Source organism: Zalophus californianus, chromosome 11 (assembly GCF_009762305.2).
Source record: "Zalophus californianus isolate mZalCal1 chromosome 11, mZalCal1.pri.v2, whole genome shotgun sequence".
NCBI classification, from domain to species: Eukaryota; Metazoa; Chordata; class Mammalia; order Carnivora; family Otariidae; genus Zalophus; species Zalophus californianus.
The window spans coordinates 30003536-30022473 of NC_045605.1; the positions used below are offsets into that span (position 1 = coordinate 30003536).

Genomic DNA, 18938 nt, shown 5'->3' on the forward strand with positions numbered 1-18938 from the left:
AGCTCCGCAGAGCCCAACCCCTGGGTCCTCTGTGGGTCTCTCACTGAGAGGCGGCTGGGCTCTTCCAGTGACCACTGGAAGTGAGGAGGCAGGCAACGGGGCTGTGTACTGGTGCATTTTCAGCAGCACGGGTCAAGCTGATTTTTTGGTTCAGGGCACAAAGCAGGCCGACTGACACCCTGTGGTCTCCTGTGGGCAGGGCAGTGGCAGACATGACAGGTACACTGAAGCTCAACTCTGAGGCCAGAGGACAGATGTGTATTCCACCGTCTGAGCTCCCACCTCTGTGATGACATTATAGAAAAGCCCACGGACGATTCCCGACTTGGAAAATCAGCTGGCACAATTCACTTCATTTAGCTTTTCTGAACACCATTCCTTTACCTCTAAAATGTAGATAGGTCCTGTGGCCTACTTCAATAGAAAGTTTTATTTATCTATCTACCTATCTATCTATTTATTTATTTATTGTTATGTTAATCACCATACAGTACATCATTAATTTTTGATGTAGTGTTCCAAACAGTGAATCATGGAACACTACAAAAGTTTTAAAGAATCAATTAAAAATAGCAACACTTATATAAGACTCTTTGTGTACCAAAGATTGTTCCTGGTGCCCCCAACAGCCCATTTTACAGATCAAGAAACTGAGACCTAGAGGAAGAAAGTCAAGTCAGAGGGTGAAAAGTGGTAGGCCTGGAGGCTGAGCTAAGCTGTGGGGTCCGTGCCTTCACCCCTGCACTACATGGTTACTACTAAGAGACACATGGATGTGCTCGATGAGGGAGAAGCAGTGAGTGAGGGGTCCCTGTCACAGCAGCATGGCGAAGACCACAGGGGAAGACAGAACCTAGGAGAAAGAGTGCACATGGCAATGCCTTGCAACAGGACCAGTGTCATGGCCAAGATAATAGTAATGACAGGAGGTTGTCATGAGGCCATGTCTAGAAGGTGAGGCCTTCAAAGTTGCTGGTGGCAGAAGGACCCAGCTGTGTGGGGGAAGTTGGCTCCCGTTAACTTGCAGGTGGTACACTGGGATGGGGACTTCAGCTATGCCCTTTCCGCTCTTGTCCCCCTTTGTCCTGACCTCCCACAATTAAAAACCAAGACGAAAAGCCTCAGCAGATTTATTCTGCATCCAAACTTGATGTGCCCTTGCCTCGTGTGTGGTTTACCTTCATCCCTGCCATACCTGTATCCTGGAGCTCAGATCTCCACAGTGGGGTCAGTGAAGCCTTTCTTCCCCTCATTCACCAGCACTGGCTTCTCCGTCCGTGTGTGCCAGACCAGGATCTGTGTGTCCAGAGACATGAAACAACATGGAGCAGGCCCCCCTGACCTCAGCCTGCCACCTCCCTGTTCACTCCCATGCTCCGCAAGTACTTTTCCTGCCCCTCCTTTTCTGTCCTTGTTCCATCAAGATTTTCTCCATTGTTCTTTATTTTTACCTACCCCCCCATTCTTGCTGTTTATACATAAATGATGCATTCAAAATATCTGTTGGAAACAAAAAATATGTAGCTACAGAAGACAGACAAGTCAGTTCCAAGATCTCTTCTTCCTTTTCGTCTTCCCCTGTCTTCATAGGTCTCTCTAGAGAGGGAGAAATTTTCAGGAGGCTTTGGCTCAGCCAAGTGATAGTTCAGGCCCTAGCTGGAGAAATCCAAACAGGAAGTAGTGTGTGTGTGTCTGCGTGCATGCGTGCATGCATGCGTGTGTGCCCATGGGTGTGTGCATGCACCCAGGCAAGCACGTGTTTGTACATATGTGAACACACGTCTGGCAGGGCAGTCGTGGAGCCTAGCTCTTTTGAGGTTTGGGAGGGAAGGCAACCCTTGGCCCTGCTCACTGACCACCACCCTATTTCCCTGCTTGACTTTCGTGTGATGGCCTCTGACAGGATAAACTACCTTCCTGAGGAAGGCATGGTTCTAGGCTGGTCCTTTGCAGGGCTGTTTTGAGGTCTTTATTTCCTTCCCTCTGATCTGTAGGAGGGTTTGGATGGGCTGGAAAAAGCTTGCATTATAGCTGTCAGTTCTGGGAGGGTTTACCTTGGTGCAGTTGGCTGCCTTGGGCTCCAGGTCATTGAGGGTAACAAGTTCTCGGAGGAGGCTGCTTTCCTGGTAGCCTCCTTTCACGCCACGCAGCTTGAAGTAGGCCTGGCTACGCTGTAGAATGAGCCTCAGGTTGACAGCAAATCCAGCCATGTCTATTGCAAATGGTCGGTGCGGGTCGAACACTGTCTTCCAGCCGACCACCTTCCCTGCCCCGTTGACCCGTGGGGCCTCGTACCGAAGGCCACCAACGAAGGCAACGGGCCACACAGACACCCTCCTGGTGCTGCGCATCTACAAGAGGGGATCCAGAATCAGGACACGTGGGACTGTTGATAGGGAATGGAGCCTGGCCCCAGAGAAGGGGAAATTGATGAGCTCTATGCAGACAGGCCATCTGAAGCCATACCAGGGGATCCAGCCCAGCCCTGTCTCCAGATGTATGCTCCATGGTGGGCATCTACAGGGTAACCTGCCTCACTGTGGACAAGGCCTGACCTCTCACCCAGCTGACATGCTGCTTCTCCACAAGACTGGGCAGCCCAGCTTTCTCTCCTGCAAAACCTCCATCTTCCTAATTTAGAGTAAAATGACTCCTTCCCCTGCTCCAGCCTCCCATGACTCACAAACCCCAAGGACAAACTGTTCCACATAGAATGACCCCACTCGAGGCCTTCACTGAGACAATGCCTCTAAGGCGAAGACTTTGGTCTAAGAGCTCCACCACCCACTTTCTTCCCTTTAACCAACGGTGACTGCTGAAACTTGGCAGCGAGTTTTTTCCATCCCTTTTCTGGTTCCCTGTACTCTACACTGACCCCAGTTGGCACCCGCCGCCCCCACCCCAACCCTATGGTTTCTCTAGGTGTCCATTCCAAGGGATCCCTCCGCAGGAGTCCCGGGGCCCCACACCAGAGGCCCTGCGCCGGCATCCTCCCGCCCCTTCCCCGCCTTCTGCCTGGTCCCACACCTCCTCAAAGAGCTCCAGACTGTAGGTGTTGTCGTCGTCGGCGAAGTACACCACGCCGGGTTGGCTGGAGTTGCGCGGGAAAGTCTCGCGCAGCCAGCGCAGGGCCAGGTTGCGCTGCATGGTGCCCCGCGGGATGCGCGGGTCGCGGGCGTCGCCGCGCAGCTTGTAGTTGCGGGGCGTCTCCACGTGCAGATGCGTGTAGTTGAGGCCGGTGTCGCGCAGCAGGCGCGCGGTGAGCGGCGTCCGGCGCGGCGCGTCCTCCACCACCAGCCAGTGCAGGTTGGGCACGTGCAGCAGCGTGTTGGCCATGCGCGTCAGCTCGGCCTTCTGCACCGGGCGGCTGTAGGTGGGCGTCACCACGTGGATGGTGGGCAGCGTGTCCGACCACGGCGGGGGCCGCGTGTACACGTACTCCGTGCGCACCACCTCCACGATGTCGCGGTCCGACATGCAGTACTCCCTGGGGTCGGCGCCCGGGGGCGCATCGCGCCGGGGGTCGCTGCCGTCATCTGTGGGGTTGGGAGACACACGGTGTGGGGAGGGGCCGCGCAGGCCCCGGCTCTGGCCTCAGGTACTGGGCCGGAGGCCGCCCACCCCGCTAAGACGAACCTCTCCTCTGCTCCTGCAGGATTGTCATGGGAAACCCGCCTGGGGCTCTAACTTTTAAGCTAACCGAGAAAGCTGCATCTCTGGAATGCTCTCGGGCCTTTTCCTAGTTCTGACTCCCGAAATGACACAGAAATAACCTCTTCCGCCTTCTCACATTTGACAGCTCTGTAGCTATTTGAGTGTGGCTGGCCAAGTTCCAAGGCTGCCTTCTCACTTCCTAAATGTGTTGGGTTTTATATGACAAAGTGTCCTGACGCTTCCCACCCTAGTGCCCTCCCCATCTGGCCAGGGCTGCCTGCACTTGCCACCCCCACGCCCCCCGCCCAGGATTGGGCTTGCCTAGCACATGGCACTGCCACCTGTACTGGTGTAGATGCCACAGTGCCCAAGCACAGTGTTAGCGCTTTCCTAGACACAGCACACTGTGGACCCCATGCGTCTGAGATTGGCTCAGTCCGATTTTTCACAAATTTCTACTTAAGTGGGGCCTCTCCCTTCCTGGTCTTACGAATCTTGGTGCAGAATTTCATACTTATCACGTTTTCTTCCAGGGTTATGCCTATAGTTGTCAAGATAATTTTGAATCCTGAACCCGTTGTTTGTACTTTTAGATGTTCTTAAATTTTAGCCTACACAAGAAGACAGAGTGGAAACCTGTTTTAGCTCTTCTGTTGCTTCGATGTCAATCTCCTGATCTGTACTTTTGGACTCATTCAGCCATCTGGGAGACTAACTCGACCACTGACCCCAACTGTGCTAACATCCAGCTAATGTTTATGCATTACTCCCCAAGACACCATGAGGGACAGTGTGTGGAACATTGCAGAGTTCTGGCCTCTGGTGGAACACTCACAGTCCTGGGGAACCCATTCCTTCCCGATGGCAACCTGTTTCAGTTGGGGCAGCTCTAACCAAGCTTTTTCTAGATCCTGGACATTTTTCTCATTACTAATGCTAGTAGTTCTGTCAAGAGGAGAAATCAGCGCCATTGGTATTCTTGTTTTTAATGAGCTCCTCCTCTCCCAAGTTATGTCTTTCTGTTTGAACAACTCTGTGGCCCTCACTGCTCTTAAGCATCTCAGCAGGAGGTGGTATGGGTCAGAGGACATACCCAGGAATGTGAATGCCTGGGCTCAGACCCTGTCCGGTTCTATCACTTACTATTGCCCTTGGGCAGGTCACTTAGCTTCTGGCGCCTCAATGTTAGCAACTGCAATATGGAGCCAATAATAGAATTAACTTTATTGAGTTACTATATGGATTGAGTCAATATATGTAAAGGACTCAGAACACTGCTAGGGAAGACAGTTGCCAGCCCTACATCTGCATGGCTTCATGCAGCCGGAGAAGAGCATTCTCACCATTGGGTAGAAGTATGGTTCCAGGGAGGATGCTGGGAATCAGTCATTCTGTCACCTCCCTTCCTTCCCATCGCTGTTCTTAGCAGATGAGGTGTGTGTGTGGTGTTCATATGAGACGTGCCGCTGGGCTCTGGGAGGAGGTACAGATGAACCCAGAAGAAGACCGGCTCTGGGCTCTTGGGGAGTTCACATAGGCCAACGGCACAGTAAGACACACAGCGATAGTGAGGAGCCTGAGCCAGGGAGGGAGACACACTGCCCCCGGGGGTGTGAATGCTCAGCCTCTGTTGATCAAAGGCGACTTCTTGGAGGGGTTTTGGGGTCAAACACACATAACAAAGTTGAGGAAAGAGAGGTGGATGATGGGGATTCTGACCAAGATATATATAAGGGTTTATTTATCCTGCAGTCAGTGAAACTGAGGCCTGGGAAGAAAGATTCAGAGCCATCTTCCTCACCTTTCTTCCATTCAAGTCCTCCCAAACAGGCGGGTCTGGGCCCTGGGAACGTTCTCCATGCCTTCTGACCTGGCCACAGCGTGAGCTTAGCTCTTTGTGCTGGCTTCAGGGCTTCTGCAACCTTTGAGTCACAAAGGCCTCCTGGCCACCCTGACATGATTTCACTGCAGCTTTCCTTCAGCCCCTCTTGGCATACTCTGAGGAGACAGAACGCCAGCTCCCCATCCTCAGGCACTAGCATTAGTGCTTAGCTAAACATTCTGACACCTCTGACCTTAGAGCTCTGCCAAGAATGGAATCTACGTGATATTATGTCACTTGGTATATGGTAGCTTTAACCCTTCTGGCATGATGTAGTTGTAGGATAACAATTCCAAAAGCAAGAGCACCAAAGAGAGAAGTTGGAGGATAAATGTCAGAAGAGACTCTAAGTGCCCAGCATTGGGCAGTGGGAATTCCTTGATCTTCAGCCTGGAAAATCTTCCTCATGGAAGCTTCAGGAACTACTGGGGCTGAGCAGGACCCACTGCATAACTGTGGAGCAGCCTGCCTTCTGACTATGATTTTTGGCTACTGCCGGCATCCAAATCACTCGGGGTTACGAGCTACACGTGGATTTGCAGGCCCTACTCCAGACCCATCCTCTCTTTCTCTGGGATGGGCCTGGGTGCTTTTGTATTTTATCCTGTAATACGATGCACGTTTCAATAGGAGAATTGCTGCCTTAGAGTGCTGAGTCTGTACGTGAATGGAGTACATTGGAGGGCAGAAGAGTGTGAGATGAGAGACCAAAGAATGAGGGGGCAGGCCAGACAGGGGGCACATGGAAGTGGCCAGGGTATGGGGAGCCCCGTGTGAGAAGGAAAGGCAGCCTGGTGGAGGGAAAAAATCTCTGGACTCAGAGCCAGGAGAACCTGGCTCCAGCCTGTTCATCCACGAGTGCTTCGTGGGACTTTTTCTCTAGCTGGGCCTATTTTCACTAGGTAGGACTGACTAGGTTAGGGTTGTCTAAACAGGAAAAAGGAGCAAACACTATGCTCTCCCTGAACGGTTTTAGAACACAGGCCAGAAACCCCGTCCATCGCATCCTTCACTACCCACAGCTTAGAGCAAACAATCCTTACACATCCTGAGACTGGATGCAGTGTCGTGCATGTGTGTCTCTGCACTGTGTTTTTGCATGTGTGTCTCTGTGCATACATGCGTGTGGCGCCATTCATCAGATTCCCGAAAGGACCAAGACCTCCACAAAGGTAAGGTCACTGGCCTGGACCATTCTATGGCTCCTCTCAGCTGCCTCATACATGAAACCATGAACTCCATCAGTGTTGGCTGTGGTCATTCTTATGACAGAAGCCTGGCTGGGGCTGGGGCCAGAGGTTGGGGGGCTCACCCTTGTGCGTGGTGAGCAGAGGCGTGATGGTGCTCTGGTGCCACACGGTGACTAGCAGTGTCCAGGGCAGTACGATGAGGACGATCGCAAGGATGTCCCGTCTCTTCGGCATCTCCAAGGCTGGCTGGGCCCACAGCTCCTCGTTACCTGAGCGGTGGCAAGGTCAGGAGAAGGGTGGCCCCAGGGGCGACGGCAGCAGACAGTGGCGAGCACAGGGGAGAAAAGAACAGGAATGGGCCGGGCAGGCCAGGCACAGGGAGAGCAGAGAAGCCGAATGTTGGCTAGCAGATCTTACCAGCACTCACAACCCACCCATTGCGGAAGCAGGTTTGCAGAGTCTGGCCAGACCGGAGACCGAGAAGGGGTGGCTGTCCAAGGGCATGATCAGGAACCCTGTGAAGTGGACACCTGCAAGAGAGAGCAGAGCAGGATGGCCAGAGACCTGGGGCCTTGCTGTGGGGCTCACAGCATCGGGGTTTTCACAGTAGAGCCTGGACTGCCATCTCTCTGAGGACTGCTCCGGCTTCCCTGCCTGAATGAAACGAGCCTCTGTCCCCCACAGGCATGGGGACATGGCACTGCCCAGTTCCATGATTCAGCAGGGCACAGAAGTTAAGGGCACGACCTTCAGACACATGTGTCTTGTTTTAAACCCCAACTCTGCCACCAACAAGCCACATGCCCTTTTTACCAAGTCACGGCTGCTCTCCATGCCTCTCTGTTTTCTCATCTGTGAAATGGGGTATGATCACTACCTACTTCACAAGGTTGTGAGAATTAAATCAGTTCATACCAACAAAGGCCGCAGCATGGTGCCTGGCATGTATGTATGTGTGTGTATCTCAAGACATGTTGGCTAGTTGTCCACATGTATCCAGGTGGTTTCTTTCATAGCTGAGATAAAGGGGTGAACACTGGGGTGAGGGCCAACAAGACATGTTTTGGGGGATAGGCCCGGGGAGGAAATGCATCAAGTGCCTTCCCTTTGTCAATGTCTGTCGGGAATTTTTATGAAATTTACACGGCTTGGACATGAAGAGGTGTCCCTGTGGGGGCTGCCATATGCTGAGGAGACAGCACTCACAGTGGCAACAACAGGGGCTCCAGGAGAGATACCCCTTCTGTGAGGAGTGTGAGCCCGCTAGAATTTCTCCTCAGTTCTGCAGAGGGCGTGTCAGCAGCATCCTTCTCTGGGCCTTGCTGTCTTGTGCCCTCGTGACCACCATGGAAATAGTCACATCCTGTTCTCTGCCTCCCTTTCCCTTCTGCGCTGAGCCCTGTGTAAGATGCGGGATCCGGGTAGCCCCTGGCTGGTCCTGGCATGCTCACCACCTCTGGTGGCCAGCACTGCGCAGTGACATGCCTGAGAGTCCAGCTGCCCCGTCCAGCCCAAGGAGCACATGCTCTTCACCTCTGGCAGTGTCAAGAGCCAAGGTCAAGAACTTCTGTCCACCCCCCCACCGACCCCCCCAGCTTGGGAAACAGTGTGTTTTCCTCTCCTTGTCTGGTCCTCTCTCCAAATAGTTTTGTCACCTTGTGCAAGAGCCAGGTGTGTCTTCTAGTAAAGCGCACCATGGTTCCCAGGGTCGGCCAGCATGTCCCAGCCAGCCACCTACCCAGCAGAGACCTGCTCGGCCTCCACCATCTCCTTGTAGGCAGGTGGTAAACAGGCTGCCCCGCTTTCCTCAGGGAAATGGAAGGTCCAACAGGCTGCAATGTTACAGGCAGGGGCAAACGATGTGGACACAGAGCAGGGAGAATAAGTCTACAAACTCCTCTTTTATGCCCCCCTTCCCCCAGGTGACAGAACCCAGTGTCCTGCCCCAGGAGCCCTGTCTGGTTCTTGTGTGCTCAGTATGATAAAGTGGAGTGACCTCTCGCCACCCCCATCCCCACCCCGATCCCCCCACTCCAAGGCCACTGACAAGGCTACAAAGGGCTGAGTCAAGGCCTTGGTTTGGCTGGGTGATCTTAGGCCACATTTGATGGAGGACAGGGGAGCTTCTAGGAGGCCTGGCTGTGAGATCTCTTTTGGATTCTTAGTGACTCAAAAAAGGAGCTTTTCCAAATGTCCTTCATCTTGGGGAGGGTTAATTCCAGGGTGGAGAAAGCACCGGAGAGGCAAGCTCCAGGCCAATTTGCTACATGCACATCCAGCCTGCTCACTCTGCACGTGCCTGCTTTTACACCTTTTTCCTCTGGGCGGCCTCTTATCCCAAGCCTCCTACCTCTGGCACCTGCTCAGCCTCCCACTTGTCTGCTTGGACTGTCATTAGTAAAAACAAGCTGTGAGGCAGCACTTGGTGATGTTCAGAAATGACGCTCAACTCTTCACAGTCAATCCTCATGACGCCTCTGGCCACAGGTGCCATTGTAACCCCATTTCATGAGGAAGTCATTGAGGCCAGAGAGGATCAGGGCTTGTCCAAAGCAGCAATCAGGTCACGGTGGAGCCAGACAGAAGTCCTGACCCTTTGGCTGTATGCGGTCAGCAGGAGCATGGGAAGAGAGGTTCCAGGTCCCAGAGCCTTGAACCTGGCTCAGGTGCAGAGTGAGCACAGGTCTACATAGACCGAGGCCTAGCACTGCTTCAGAGCCAACCCTCTTCATGAAAGCTGCCTCCACTGTGGGGTCCCAGCACCTCCCTGAAGGTGGGAGCAGGAAGCGGGTTCTGGGGGAGGAATGATGTAGGCAAGGGTGCAAGGGAGCTCTGGAGAGAGAGTTCTGAGCCCATCTAGTCTTTTTGGTCAAAACATCTATGAAAGGAAAGGGAGGAGGGAATAAAGGAGAAAGCTCTAAAAATAAACTTAGCAATAAACCCAGTTGTGCATTAATTACTCTGGAAGCCATTACAGCTTGAAAACCCCATAACTTTAATGGAGGCTATTATAAACATAGTAGCAAAATCATGGAGCTAATTACCAGGCAGTTTTTAAGCAGCACAGAGAGAGCCCCCAGCCTTGGAGAAAGCTGGCTGGCCAGCAGGGGGCAGGTTTGTGGGGAATGGGACCTGGGGCAGGGGAGGGTCCTGGGAGCTGCAACCCCCTCCCCACCCCCAGACCCGGGCTCGTGTGTAAGATGGGAGGGCAAGGATGACCACCCGGCCACAGCCTGCTGTTCTGCTGCACCTTGGAGGGGAGGCAGTGGCTTGCCTGTGGCTGCAGGCTCAGGCCCCAGAATTACTCCGGGCCCTCACTGGCTAGGGCAGAAGGATCAACACAAAGATGGAGCAGGGGATTGGCCACACCATGAGGCCAACAGAGGGGAGGCGGCCAGGTCGGGAAGAATGGGATGTTTGAGGAAGCGGTGAGGGGTGGCTGACAGGAAAGTGCAGGGGCCCGCTGGCGCCATGACTCCCCACCTGAACCTCGTCACTCTTGTCTGTGACCAGCCTCCGCTGTCAGTTGTTCCCCAGTAAGTGCAGACATGAGGAGGCCCTTCCAACCCCCTGGTGCTCCAAGAAGCCTCCACAGGACACAGACAAAGGCTGTGCTGTGGGTGGAGGGTGTGGGCCAAAGGAGGGGGGACAGTCATTTGGCGACAGGAGCAGGGCACTGGGCAGCTGTGACAGGGAGACAGGGCAGCAGTGGCCTGGACAGTGTTCTGGGTGGTGGACAGTGTCCCCCTTCACTGGGGGACCAGGTCCCATTGCTTGCTCTCCTTGGCCTCCACCTTCATCTTAAAATACAGAGTCTGGGTTGGGAGAGTGCTAATGAATTTTCAGTTCTGCCATTTTAAGCAACCTGAGGTTGAGACATTTAGGCCTCTGTGACGATGAAGAAATGTCCTGTGTGAGAAAAGTGGGGTCAGGTGGGCATCCAAGGCAGGAAGCCAAACTAACAACTTTGCATGGAACTTAGTCATGATTTAAGGACCAATTAGCTATGGAGACTGGCCATGTCTGCGAAGACCTATTTATAGGAATTTGCCTCTGGGTTTAAGGGTGTCATGGTCTGTGTGTGAGAACCAGGGGGCATCCTGAAGGAAGTGCCCAAGAATGGGGCAGAGACAGTCAGGCCGGACAAGAGATGCTGGGCCTGGGGAGGCAGAGCTGGATGCCAGACTGGCTTCAAGGCTGGATGATTCCAAATGCATGGAAAGGCTTCCTCCCGAGCCTACAGGTGTTCCAACGAAAACCTCATCAATGCCCCTGGTCCCTGAAGAGGAGGGTTATTTAATTACATTCAACAAATATTAACTCAGCATCTGTAGTGGGCAGGCACTGTGTTAGGTTCTATGGGCAATGCAGCAGCATGGGAGAGGGAGGCAAGGGCTTCCTTCCAGCATCTCGCAGCCCAGAGGGAGAGAGGGACTTTACACAGGTGTCTGTGAGGCCCCCACATCATCACTCAGGATGATGTGTGATGAGTACTCTTGTTGTAGAGAGGGTGTGTGTGTGTGTGTGTGTGTGTGTGTGTGTGTGTGTGTGTGTGTGTGTGTGATGGAGGTTAGTTACTAACAAGCTCAGAAACCATACAAGCCACTTGTCTCTGGAGGATGATAAAGCCATGTTACCTAATAAGTTTGGGAACAGTAGTTGGCTCCTCAAAGGAATCCATTAAAGTGAAGAGTCCTTCAAAATGCACACATATGATACATGTTTCAACTTAAGTAACTTTTAAAGAGCCAAGAGCTCAATAGGTGATGTTTTTCCAGGACTGCACCATATGTGGTCATTTTCCCCAAATCCAAACCACTCAGAACTGGCTAGCTTGTAGCACTTCTGCTGTTTTGACACAGGGCCTTTCCTAGGGCCGACAGACAGCTGAGGCGAGTTCCCTGTGGCCTTGCCGACATCATCCACATCCCAGTGCACTGCCTGTGGCCTCCAGGGCTGATTTCTTCAAAGTGCTCCAGGACCTGAAGGACATCTGGTGAGCAAATCAAGTGCTGCATCCTTTAAGATTTTTTATATTTCCCACCCATCTTCACCTAATTTGGAGAACTTTTTCCCTAGACTCATCTTAGGGAGTCTTTTGAGAGTATTCAACTTAGTTTTCATAGAGACAACACATTTCTTTCTTTCCAGCTTATGTTTCATGGTTCCTATAATAGCCCATAATGGTGATAGCAAGCATGACCATTGAAGCAGGCTGGGAGCAAACACTCTGGCCTCTCCGTGCATGCGGCTCAGCTGGTACAAGCGGGAGTGGGCCGCCAGAGGGGAGGTCCGGCATCAGGCTTGCACAGGCAGCTGGTAGTATGCTTTACAGATGGGGTGGAGAACATCAGTCATGTGCTCAGTCAGTCGAGGAAAGGTTGGTTAAGAGAGCTTCTGCTTGTACATGGGAAGGGGAAAAGCTGTCCTCTGTCATCTGGGAGCCTGAGACCCCTGGGGCTGATGAGGCAGATGCTGAAGCCTCTTCAGGCAGAAGCATAAGCAGCTGCAGTGGTTCGGGCCCAGAAGGAGGGGGTGGGTGAGTGAAGAGAGCTGGGGCAGCCAGCATGGCTAGGGAAGGCATCAGGCCTTTGAGCATGGGAGCAGGGATGTGGCAATAGCAGGCAGAAAGAGGGGAAATTTTAAAAGAAGAGAGTGGGAGGGATGCTGGTCAAGGCTCCAGCTTTACCCTTTAGCCCCAGACAGCGCCCCTCTCAAAGAGAGGCACAGATTTGTCCCAGAGACCCGCAGGAGCCCCTAATGGGATCAAGGGATTAGTATTGATTCTGCTGCCACTGCTCAGGAAAAGCCCACTGCCAGAGCTAATCAGCGCCTGGGCCAGTCAATCCATACTTCATTAACCCAGCCCCAGTCTTCGGCCACCTGGCCCCCCCACCCTCCATCCCCCCAACCTGGCCCTGGCTTCCAGCCACCGGCTCTTGCTGGGATGGCAGCAACAGGCACGGGCCGCTCTCTGCCCACCATTCCCCAGGACACTCATGGGGGAGAGTGTCCAAGGAGCTGCACTGCCCGGGCTTCCTGTTCCTCCTTGTCCTCCCCTGCCCCCATGGCCTCAGAAGAAGTGAAGAGAGGTCCTGTGGGACACCTGGCTGGGGCTGTAAGCCTTTCCTGTAACAGCGCAATGCTGGGCCAATAGGATTCATCTTCCTTTGATCTTCACAACAGCCCTGCGAGGCAGGTAGGAAAACCATACCCCCATTTTATCTTCAAGGGAACTGAGACTTAGATGGGCTGTGTGACTGGCCCAGGGCTCAGAGTCGGCCACTGGCAGAGAGCATGCTCAGGCCTTTGGACTCCGAATCAGCGTGCCCCCCATGCCCATCCTGCTTCCCTCGCTGCAGACCTGGTACTTGCTTCCTGCCTCCCCCACCCGGCACTTCTGCCCCAGGCACACGGCTTCCTGAGCTGGCTGGGGCCCACCACTGGCCTGCCCTCCTGGTGGTCAGGCCGAGGGCCCCGGGGAGGGGCTCTCTCACCATTTCTTCACGGTGGGGTGCTGAGGAGAGGAAGACCCGAGCCCTGGGGAGGTCTGCCTCCTGCCTTGGGGCCTGGCCACTGCTGGCTTTCTCTCCTGGGTACTTCTGATAGGAAGGATGACATGGATTCCTGATCTTCCACCATCTTGTTCCTTTCTAGCTAGGAAAACTCATCCAAGGGCTTGGGCTGAAAGAAGTGTTCCTTCAGTTCGGGCTTGGCATAAAGCATACTCTTAGGCTTTGGTTTTCTTCCAGCCCAACAGTGACAGAAAATGCAACTCATGGTTTGTTTGTTTTAGGTAGCTCCTTTGTCTTTTTTCTTTTTGGTTTTTCTGAAATAGGCTTTAGATTCAATTTGGATTTTGATTCAGTAAGAAATGAAAACTGGGGTTTGGTTTCATGTGGTACTCTGCAAGGCAAAGTCCATTCTGGTTCACTGCAGGAATTTAAACAGAACAAGAGATGGGCCCCAGCTGGTTTCACTGAAGTTCCTTGAATCATGTAGCTTGTGGGTTTCAGGCAGACAGGCAGCCACTCATTCCAGAGCCTCCAGGCAGGAGGCCCTTAGAGAAAAAATCCAATGTTTCATTTTGTGGGGACATCGGTCGCTACTCTCAGTTGGGGCTTGCAGAGGCTGGGGCCCAAGCACACAGATGACCACAGCTCGGGAGGGCGCAGGAGCCAGGGAGACAGCAAGTTGAAGGACACAGGCTGGATGGAGGGTTGTGAAGAGCTGGGCAGCGGCCCACCAGGCCCACGGGGCAGCCCCGTGCAGGGCTAGCATGCAGCGGGTCGTGAGGGCTGACTGCGGAGGGCTGGGTGGGCAAGACGGTCAGCAGTGACATGCTGATCTCCAGCAGGACAGTGGAGAGTCCCAGTGAGGGCACATGGCCACTCAGCCCTTGCCTGCATGCCGGGGGAAAACAGTGAGGGTCACGCCTAGCTGTGGAGTTTACAGACGGGGGAGCAGTCCCTGCAAAGAGCCGTGCAGCCCCGTTTCTGGCACGGCCTTAGGCATTCGGCTGGGGCCTTGGGGCCAGGGGAGGACTCTGGGCCTGTAAAGTGCCACCGCCCTCACCTCCTTTGCCTTTGTCCTTGCTATCTGTCCACCTTCACCCCAGGCCCATTCTGGCAGCCATGCCGACTTTTCGAAAGGAAGGTCACTGCTCCTGAGAGGAGTGCCTTCGTTTTCTGCTGCTATCCATCAAGCTATCAAACACTTAGCCACTTAAAATGACACTCGTCTATTCTCTTCAGTTTCTGCCGCCCAGGAGCCCAGGCATGGCCCAGGGGCTCACAAGGTGCAGTGTACTGGCTGAGCTGCACTCTCCCCTGGAGGGCTCACCGGGGAGGAACCTGCTTCCAAGCTCAGGCTGTTGGCAGAGTCCTCTGCCTTTCAAGCATAGGACCGCGGGCCGCTCTTCCCACTGGCTATTGTCTGGGGGCTGCTCTCAGCTCCTAGAGGCTGCTCGAAGTTTCTTGCCGCATAGGTTTCTCCAGTATAGCTACTTACTCCATCAAGCCAGCAAGGGGAGGATCTAGAGCAAGTCTGCTAACAAGACAGAGTCCTATATAACATAATTATGGGAGCGATAGTCCATCACCTCTGCCACGTTCTACTGGTGAGAGGCTGGTCACAGGTGCCATACACACCAAAGGGGAGGAAGCTATCCAAAGGCATGAACAGCAGAGTCAGGAGTCATGGGGAGACACCTTAGAGTTTGTCCCCCCAAACAAGGAGGCCAGGTCCCCTCCTGACCCTCAGCTCCTGTCTGGCCCCCACAGCTGCTGAAGGTGACAGCAGGGTCTAACCACAGTCACGGCCTTCTGTTCCCTCCCTTCATCTTCGTCTGTTCTCCTCTGCCCCGAAAAGTGGCACACAGGTGGACAGTGAAGTAGTGGAGGGCCTGTGCCCTGGAGCCCGAGAGCCCTGGGCACAATACTAGAGCCCCTCCTCCTCGGCTGTGTGACTTAGGCAAAGTAACTTCTCTGGGCCTTGGTTTTCCCACCTGTAAAATGGGAATAAAAATAGTGCTTCCCTCACTGGGAAGGGTGATTAGGCAAAATCAGTATAAACTATCTGACACATGATTGGTATCAGTAAGAGCACCTGTTACGACTGCCAACCTTGCAGCCCTGGAAAGGGCCTGAGATGGGTCTGCTTGGCCTTGCTTCCCTCCAACTCCCTCCAGTTGCTGGAGCTGAACTCCTAGCTGCTGGAAGGCAGGGTGGAAGCCACAGAGCCTGAAAGCCCCGATCACTCCCGGAGGAGGAGGAAGCGAGGATGGGTGACTGGGCTAGACAGAAGGGATGCCTCCCTGTCTCGAGGGCTGACCTTGGCCTTCTACAGTGTGAGGCCATTGATAAGTACCTTTAATTTCTCCAGCCTCAGGTTCCTCATCTCCAGCCGTTTTGCCTCTTTTATTGTCTGGCATATCCCACTATGACCTTAAATACAACATGACTAAGGTTTGAGTATCATCTTTTCTCCTAGACTAGCTTCCCACCCCTCCCTTCCGTCATTCAACTTCAGCCTGTCCCAGGAATGCCCCAGATCCCTCCCCCTTTTTGCATCAGCTGGGCCTCAGCACCTTTGGCCTGGCCTGCCCCTAGGCCTTGGCCTGCATCCCTCTGATGCAGGGCCGGGTCATCTCTCTCCTTCCCCAGCCACCCACTGTGATCTTTCTTCAGATTCTAGCTCACTGCCTGGCCCCTCCCGCCTTACGGATTTGCTCCCACTCAAAACCTTTCGTATCTCCTGCTAACTGCAACTTACTTAGCGTGGCATTCAAGGCTCTTTACCATGTAGCCCAGTCCACTGCTCTAACTGCACCCTCTTCTGTTTCCTATCTACCTCCTGCCCATGGCAGTCTCTGATCTCTACCATCCAGAGCCTTCTCTTCTCCCTGTGGCACTTGGGAAAGCTCTGGAAGCAGGTAGACCTGCTTGGTTTATTTAGATGGTAACTGCCCATTCCTACCTAGGGCCGGCATCTGGGCCAGCCTCAGGGGCAGAGGTCTCTTTAGAGTCAAGATGTCCTAAGACCAAGCCAGGCCCGGCCCTCGCAAACTAGCATCCCATTTCCTTCCATGTGCAATCCTGCTTCTTCACCTTGACCTCTGACCCCTGTTGTCCCTCTTTGCCAGACCTCTGCCATCACCCTACATGGTGGGAGAGGGTGGTATATAACCGCACCTGCTGGCTGTCACAGGTCCTTGCCCTGTGGAAACCTGAGTATGAGTTTGGGGTGTGTGGCCCTCTTGCCTCTAACTCACCACCCTCTCTACACTGTCTGATTGGGAAAGGTGACTGAAGCACCCTGCTTCACATCCCCCTGGCTGTAGAATTTGTCATTTCACTCAGGAGAACGGCCAGGCTGAGTCCTCCATTCTAACAAGTCCCAAGGCTATGCCGGCAAACTCCAGAGCCCCCCCCTTCAGAGCGATTCCACAGGGCAGCAGCTCACTGCACACACATGTGCACGCAGTTCTGTGTTCACGGCCAGCACCCCATCTGAACGAGTACACGCGTGTTCACTGGCACATGCAAGCACGCCCCTGGCTGGGTTTGGTTATTGCCTCTGAGCCCTGTTGGAGAATCCCATGATTGGGTCTCTGTTCAGATGAAGGATTACCTCATGTGCCCTTGGCCTCCAATGGCCTCAGGTCCTAGAACACAGATCTGGACAGGCCAATTCGCTTTCTCTGTGGTGCCGTGGGCAGTGGGCAGCCTCCCCTAGAAACTACTGAGAGCGCAACTCATACTCAATAGTGATTTGCAACTTCCCAAATGATTTCATATTGGTCATCTCATTTAATCAATAAACCCTTGTAATTCCAAAGCTTTATTGATGCTTTGCAGATGAAGAAATTGAGGCACAAGGGGGTTGAGTGTCTAGGTATCCTGGGTCCAGTCAGACAGTGGCCCAGCCTTACGCCTGCCTGAGACCTGCTCTCTGGGTGGCAGTGGCCCTTTCAGGGGTCCTGGAAGTGTGGTCCTTCTCTCTCCTGGTCCATGCTCCCTGCAGGCTGCCTCTCGGGGGCACTCTCCCACCTCTGTGCTGGCCTGGGTGGAAACTAGGGCTCCTCCTCCTGGCCTTGGAGCCCATACTGGGCATCTGTGCTTAAGTCACCCCCCTTGGCCCTGTCCATGAGTGGGTGTGGCCATATATTATCCAAACCAGGGCCCTCCAGACTGTGCTGAGGTAAGGAAAGCAACAGGAGTCAATGCATCAGCCATAGGCATGGTCAGGGGCTGGTCTGGGCACAGGGGACAGTGGCCCCCGTAACTGGAGCCCACTGTCACCCAGTATGTGGCACCCAGTTATGGGAATGAATGTCAAGGTAGACCGAGTGCTTCTCCCCTCTGCCTACTTCCAAAACCGGTCTTCAATCATGCAAAGGCTGCCCAAAGCACAAATCAACACATTTGGTTTGTGTTGTGAGCAAATCCAGAACAGCTCCTCTGCCCTCTGCATTATGAGCTCTGGGAGCACTGGGGTTCTCACTGCTGCTAGGAACACCTCCCCATATCCTCTGCCCGCCCTGGCCTCGCCTCAACCCCTTGGAGACAGGGGAGCAGAACTGGCAATGTGTATTACCCTAGCACAGGTCAAGGCCACACCAGGATACTGTCCTGCCTTGGATTCCATGTATGGCTTTAGCAAAATGCTCTTGAGCCTTTCAGCTAGCTTGCTGCAATACTTGCTCTGGGAGAGGTCGGGGGCAGCTCAGGACGCAAGGTGGGGCCTTGCCTTCAAGTGGCACACACCCACGGTGTCAAGCCGCTAGGGGCACCTAGCTGGCTGAGCGGGAGTGAGGGGAGTAGAGTGGAGGGCTCAGCAGATTCTGATACAAGACGAACAGCAGGGGCTAGCGGGGCAGGGCAAGCAAATCGACAGCTGCTAGTGCAACAGTGTTGTTAAGAGACACGCAGGCTACTGTGCGACCCTCCTTTTTGCCAGGCTACCTAGCAAGAGCAGTGTGGGGAGCCTGCTACCCGCTGAGGCTGAGGTCAGGGCACACTCCAGAACCCAGAAAGACTGCAGTACCCTAGCGTCCTGGGCTCTGGTTGCCGGGAGGGCACAGCCCTCATCTCATGGGCCCTTGACTATAGAGGAAGCCCAGGGAGAATGAGACTAGCCCAATGCTGGGCTAGTGGGAGCCAAGCACTGGTCGCAATGAGGGTCCATAGCATGGAGCTGGGAACAGGTCATGACTGACTTGGCACCCACTAGATTCCCTGCAGACTGGTGGGCAGGGCACGTGACCAGGGCCTGGGGACCGGAACCAAGCAGGCCAGGTGATCCTGTGGGTGTGGCCCAGGGACTGAGGGTCCATGGCGAGGGTGGGCAGGGATAGCCAAGCAGAGCCTCTCAGACTGTGGGTGAGGCTGGGATTCAGACATCTTGTGGAGAGGGTGTGAGTAGCCAGAGCTAATCTGTCCCCATAGTACTGTCCTTCCCGACCTCATATTGTCCAGGCCACTCTCTGCCTCAGTTTCCCTTAGTGCTGATATCTGTGCAGTTCTGGGTGAGGGTGCTGACTAGGTGAGGCCATCCTGAGCCCTATGCCCTCAAGCCTGCCCTTCCTGCTTTGAAGCCTTTCCTGGCCATGCTCTTCCCCAGGCCTGAGCACTCAGTGTCCGTGAAGCCAAGGTCCAGCCCCGGAACCTTCTGTGTGCTTGTTGGTTTTTATGTTTGTCTCCAGCTCCTGG

General features: G+C 54.1%; 1 protein-coding gene across 2 annotated transcripts in view; it reads right to left on the reverse strand.

The window, feature by feature from the left end:
- The window catches only part of B3GAT1 (beta-1,3-glucuronyltransferase 1), a 30965-nt gene that overhangs the window by 2295 nt on the left and 9732 nt on the right, over window positions 1-18938 (reverse strand). Inside the window, exons 2-6 of one of the 2 annotated variants that reach the window (XM_027579894.2) lie at window positions 7161-7256; window positions 6849-6995; window positions 3028-3536; window positions 2055-2351; window positions 1196-1296 (exon numbers count right to left, since the gene is read on the reverse strand). In XM_027579894.2, the coding sequence (XP_027435695.1) occupies window positions 1210-1296; window positions 2055-2351; window positions 3028-3536; window positions 6849-6995; window positions 7161-7230 (1110 nt within the window). In that variant the 5' untranslated portion in view covers window positions 7231-7256 and the 3' untranslated portion in view covers window positions 1196-1209. Of the gene's footprint in view, window positions 1-1195; window positions 1297-2054; window positions 2352-3027; window positions 3537-6848; window positions 6996-7143; window positions 7257-18938 lie in introns of both variants that reach the window. The other variant, XM_027579895.2, reaches the window with a different exon arrangement.